We start from the raw sequence: 5,995 nt of genomic DNA, 5'->3' as shown, positions 1-5,995 counted from the left end.
TGGTGCAATGGGTATTATTACTTGGTTCTCTGTTTGTTTACGGGATGACATGGGCAAGTGTCTGCTTCTTTAACTGGTGGCAAGCACATAGGTGTAAACATAGTGGAATGTATGCATACATTTCAGTTTTGATTTTTTGTCTGGCATTTTAAATGTAGAGAAGGAGAATGTAAATTTGAACATGGTTGAATGACTGTAAAGATGTTAGCTAAGTTTGTGTCTTTGAAGGAATCTGGTTCTGCTTGTTTGATTTTGTTTTCTGCTATAATCACAAGATCTTTCCTGTATTTGGTCATGGGGGTATATGTGAGCTGCAAGCACCGAGGGTTACATTAAGTTACGGCCTCCACCGGATGATAGAAGATTAATGTGATTTGTTTTAGTTTGATTCCTCAACGATATTTGTGCGGAATCAAAATTTAACGGGGATAAATTTAACCTATTTTTACATAAAATTAACAAAAATGAACAATTTCTAAAAAGTTGGACAACTTTAGCCGATGAGATAATTAGTAGAGTATTCATTTTGTACAAGATACTCAGTATTCCATATATGAAATATTCAGATACCACTGAAGTATATTATACAAACTGGACAGGAGTATTCAATTGGTTAAAGTTGACTATCCAATTTGACTATTTTTTTAAGAATGACTATTGTGGTAAATTTATTTCAAAAATTGGCTATTTTTGTCATTTTTTCAATTTAACCCTGAGATATTTTTATAATTATTGAAAAAGATGGGATATATTTGTAAAGTAGAGTAACCTATTAATTTGGGACATATTATACAAATTCCCTTTGTTTTTTTATGCACCAAGTATTCAAATACTTGGAGAGAACAATTCGTACACAAAGTGCACAACTAGTGTCCTGGAAGATAAAGGACCCTAGTAATTTAAGAACACACAATTTCTCAACTGAACAGAACACATACTTCTATCATTTGTGATATGTCAGTCCCTAACAAAATTAAACAATCTTCCCTGCTTTCTGTTCTTCCAGATGCGATAATCTTTCACGAGGTATTAATTCGACTACCATTAAAATCACTTGCACGATTTAGATACGTCTGCAAGTCATGGAAGTCTGTACTTTGTGACCCAAATTTCATGCAACCACTTTTAAATCAAAGCATCTCCCAGAACCCTAACGACGAATATCTCATTCGAACATGGCCTGGTGGTGTAGCAATCCTTTCCCGCACTGATTTATGTGAATCCCCTGTCGAAAATATCCCTTACTCCGCACCTTGCCCTGATTATTTACGTATGGTTGGATCCATCAACGGCTTAGTTTGCTTTGCTCGTCTTTCGGAGCCACGCCTTTGCTTCATATTATGGAACCCTGCTCTTAATCTGTCCAAGCAAATTCTACTACTACCAGAACATTGTTGCAATCCGAATAATCGATATTGTTACCGAGTAGGATTTAGCTGGGATTCAGTGGCAAATGATTATAAGTTAATAGCTGTATGTACATGGTGGACATGTATAAAGAAGCCTGGTTTCGTCTATTCGTCTAGAACAAATTGTTGGAGTAATCTCGCTGATCCCCTGCATGTTGATGGACTTAGGTTTCCCTCTGTAATCGTCAAGGGCATCCCTTACTGGACATGCTTAAAGCTTACCGTGATTCTTAAATTTGAGGCCAGAAATAACCAGTTCACGAGTTTTACAGTTTCGAGAAATGTTGGCAAACGTTACAGTCTTGTGAATTTAAATGACTGCCTTGCACGAATAGAGTTCACAGTAGGAAAAACAGATAGTATGGATGTGTATCAACATGATGAGGAAAATAATATATGGTGTAAGATGTTGAGGGTTAATTTCACGGAGAATCATATTTTATCAAGCCCTACATGCTTCAAGTATGGTGGCGAGATTGTGTTTAATGGAAGTTTCTATTTGACGGATTCCAAGGCAATTAAAATCAAGCGTCTTGCTTACGAAAAGAACATAAATTCTGATATTCATGGCTACACTTACACACCTAGCCTGGTCGTTCTGGAAGGAATGGAACCAATACAGCTTCCACAAGGTGGAGAAGTTGATCCAGAAGGTAACCAAACCTTCATAACAACTATTAATTCAAATATTACTTTCTATTTGTTGTACTCAAATTTATAATGCATATATGTTCCTGTTAATGAATGTGTAATTGTGTTTATGATAATAATTTATGCAGTTATCTCACTATTGGAGCAAAAAGTACACCGACTTACCACCATTCTTGTTGGAAACCGACATCCTTAAACGTGATCGCTCTTGTTAGAAACTGCCATCCTCAAACATGATCGCTCTTGTTAGAAACTGCCATCCTCAAACGTGACCGCTCCTCACTTGACTTACCGTCATCCTTGTTAAGGAACTCTCCCCCGCCCCCCTGCTTTCTCGTAAACTATCAAACTTTGATATGAAATTTTAATTTAGTTTTTTATGCATAACAGTGCTCTATAAGCTATGGCCTGTATTAGTGTCTCATAGAAAGTTGTGACACATGATAGGTCTGGGAAAATTGAAGTTTATTGCAATCATCTTACCCTTCTAAAACAAGTCAAGTTTGCAAGTCATTATCATATATTACGTTAACTGAGAAAAAATATTATTATTGAGACGCTATTTCTTCATTTCACATTTTTATATCACAAGATACCGTTAGTCATAACTTCTTTCCATGTACTGATTAGTTAAAACACCCAAAAATGTTTGTCTCGTTGCAATGTATCATGTACCAGATTCTGTATTAGACCAAAATTGAACAGTATTCCGCAAAAATAATTTTAAAAGTTACATATTTGATTGAAACTCGGATTAAGCCGATTCTACTAACATTACATTCATGTTCATGACTTTTTGTACTATTCTCATAAATTAATTGTATTATAAGCCAAAAATCTTAATACGGTCTTTCCAATAAAAATGAGTTCCTTTTATTGGTGAAATTGATGTGAATGCAGGGGTCATTAACATTTATTATTTAACCACGAATAAAAATAGCCCATTATATGGGAGTTGATGACTATTGTATGCCCCATCTTAATATGTCAAAAGTAAAACATTAGAAATATGGGTTGTTTATTTGTTTATATGGGAGTTGATGATTATTTATGGGAAACCATAAATAATTAGTGAAATCATCTCAAAACAACAAATAATAACAGCGTCTTTATTTACTTAAAACTGGTGATATCCAGAAATCACTATAAATAATATAAAAATGAGCATACTTTACATTCAAATAAGAGAAAAAAGAACTTTGCCATACTTTCCTGCTTGACAAGAATAACAAAATTTGAAGCAACCTCTTTATTACATGGAATAGAATTTGATAGGTCTCGTGCGAGGATAAAATAAGTTAGAAGGGGTTGAATAACTTATCACCTTTTAAAAATTTTGAGCGTAGTTTTTTGAAACTTTCTTTTCTCCTCGTTTACTTAGGCGACTTGCAACTAAGTCAAGTGTAAGAAGTAAGATATGAAAAGAATAATGTATGACACATTCGATTTTATCCTGGTTCGCGGTGGCTAACTCAACCTCGGAGTCCACTCACCCCTACACTACTCCCCAGGCTCCTTCCCGGACTCGAGATTTTCTTTATAGTAGAAACTTCTTTATAATGGGCGGAGAAGTCTTTACAATTCACTGTCTATTTATCTCAGAGCGTTACACACCCGTAACCTCCTCAAATATAATAGCTAAATACAAAATACAAGACTATCTTGGAGCGTAATAACTTAGTCACCTCCCCAAGCGCTTACACACCGTTTTGTAAATTATGTACTTCTATTTTTTTGCGGGTCTAGGGTCTTAGATCCTAGGTCTCGGGTCTTTTCTCTTGCTCACGGCGCAAAGGCTGCTAAGTACTCACTCCTCGTTAGTACGCTTTAGATTTGGGTCTTAGAACAAGGATCACCTCGCTTCACTTCACCTCACCGCAAAGAAAAAAATACATGCTACTACCACAATATATTCGAGAGAGATATTAAGGACGATATTACGCGTTAAAGTATTTGGTGGTCTCCCCGCTAATATGCATTACTGTTGATGGTCTAAATTTTCCATCTGTTATATTGTGAAGGGCATCCCTTACTGAAATGTTTAAAGCTTACCGTGTTTCTAAAATTTGAGGACATAAATAACGAATTCACAAGTTTTACAGTTTCTAGAAGTGTTGGCAAATGTTACAGTCTTGTGAATTTAAATGACTTCCCTGCATAAATAGAGTTCCCAGTCACAGGAAAAGCAGATAGTATGGATGTATATCACACTTTGACTTCTGAAACTTCTTACTTAATTTCTTCCACACTTTGAATGTGTTGGAGAGCCTTAATTTCTTTAAGGATTCTGTAAGTTCATCATTAGCAACCTTGCATTCTAATTTCAATTTTTTAAACTCAATAAACTGAGATTCTAGCATATTGTTCCTCTCACTTAAAAACAAATTATTTTCTTTAATTTTAGCATTTTCTTTGGTGAGAGACTTAAGTGTAACACCCAGGTGATATAATTCAGTAGACAAGTCATTTATTGCATCATTACAATCAACTTTTGACAAATGAGCTAGATTGGTTATGATTACCTGATTGCTTGATGAACTTGTTTCCATTTCATCTGACTTGGCTTTTAGGGCTATATTGACATAGTTGATTTCTTCATCTTCATCCAATCCATCTACGGCCCAGTCATTCTCCTAAGTTGTGAAAGCCCTTTCCTTTTGCTTGAGCAACTCAAAGTATTTCATCTTATAATCAACAGGCTCAAACTTCTTTTTACTGGAATCCGACTTTCTACACTCACTAGCAAAATGGCCTGCCAAGCCACATTTGAAATACTTGAATTTTGATTTATCAACCAATAGCTTCTTTTCATCTGGTTTTGGAGTCTCAAACATGAGATCCAAGGGGTTCTTGTCGGATGACTAGTTCTTTTTAGGCTTCAAAATCAAATTGGCTTTTAAAGATTTGATGCATGAAGTTTGGGCTTTTTCCAAGCTACCTAGACTCATTTCATTCACTGAGATTTGCTTGACTTGTAAGTGGTGATGAAAGATCTTGTCTGGTTTTTGTATCTGACCAAATTTCTTTTGAATGTCTTCATCAATCTTCTTCCATTTATTATCCAGCTCCTTCTCAACTGCTGCTATGTCAATCATTTTCAATTTATCATTTAATTTTAGTTTTATTGCTGCTAGATTGATGAGATCAATGCTATTCATAGATGGTGGCTTAGTGAAAGCAATTGCTGGCATAATTACTTTACTAACTTGGATGTTGAGCACTTTCTCCCCCTCACTTGTTGAGCCTCCTAGACTAACTGGGATGATTGAGTCTTTCTCCCCCTTTTTGTTAGCATCAAGTTGATGAGAAGTCGGGAGTTGTGCAGCCACCAACTGTTGAAGAAAACTGGTTTGAGCCTCCTGATTTTCAAGAATTTTGGCCACTGACTTCTCCATATTTGTCAGCCTAGAGTCCATGACTTCAACCTACCTGTTTAAATCAGCTTCTTTTCTCAATTTTTGTGCTATCTCAGTCATAGTGGTTCCAAGAAGTCTAGCATCCAACCTTGCCGTAAAATCTTGTTTGACTTCTGAAACTTCTTACTTAATTTCTTCCACACTTTGAATGTGTCGGAGAGCCTGAATTTTAGTGCAACTGTTGAGTTGCTACACTAGGTTGGTTGAGTCAGGATTGTTGTAACCTAAATCATACTTAAACCTGGAAAAGATCTTGGTAAAAGGGGTCATAGTTATGTATTATTAATGTTTTGGATTGATTTATGATTTTTAGTATTGTTGTTGGTGACATCAACTCCTGACCCCGGGGTTGAGGCCGTCACAGTTGGTATCAGAGCTACAGGTTTGAGTCCCTGATTTAGGTTATGGGTAGAGTCAAAAGAGTGAAGAAAGGTTCGCAGATAGATGTGAGTCAGCAACTCAATCAGAGGAGCAAGTCTATGAGTTTAGTCAAGGGTTTCAGAGACGTAACCCTTGAAA

The 5,995-nt window shown here is 35.9% G+C and overlaps 1 protein-coding gene across 1 annotated transcript; it reads left to right on the top strand.

The window, feature by feature from the left end:
• Positions 1-810: 810 nt before the first annotated feature.
• LOC141678842 (F-box/kelch-repeat protein At3g23880-like) lies at positions 811-2,529 on the top strand. Its single transcript, XM_074485247.1, has 2 exons — positions 811-2,062; positions 2,189-2,529. Exons 1-2 carry the CDS (start codon positions 955-957, stop codon positions 2,254-2,256), a joined length of 1,176 nt encoding a protein of 391 aa, XP_074341348.1. The 5' UTR covers positions 811-954; the 3' UTR covers positions 2,257-2,529.
• The last annotated feature ends 3,466 nt before the right edge of the window (positions 2,530-5,995 follow it).

This window comes from Apium graveolens, chromosome 8, assembly GCF_009905375.1.
Source record: "Apium graveolens cultivar Ventura chromosome 8, ASM990537v1, whole genome shotgun sequence".
NCBI classification, from domain to species: domain Eukaryota; kingdom Viridiplantae; phylum Streptophyta; class Magnoliopsida; order Apiales; family Apiaceae; genus Apium; species Apium graveolens.
The sequence above is the reverse complement of the archived record's forward strand: the minus strand, read 5'-3'. Positions and strand labels throughout refer to the sequence as shown.

Excerpts from the sequence above, each read along its gene's own strand:
- LOC141678842 (XM_074485247.1), top strand. The coding sequence starts at position 955 with ATGTCAGTCCCTAACAAAATTAAACAATCTTCCCTGCTTTCTGTTCTT. Across the intron at positions 2,063-2,188 it reads TGGAGAAGTTGATCCAGAAG|TTATCTCACTATTGGAGCAA; the intron begins GTAACCAAACCT and ends TAATTTATGCAG.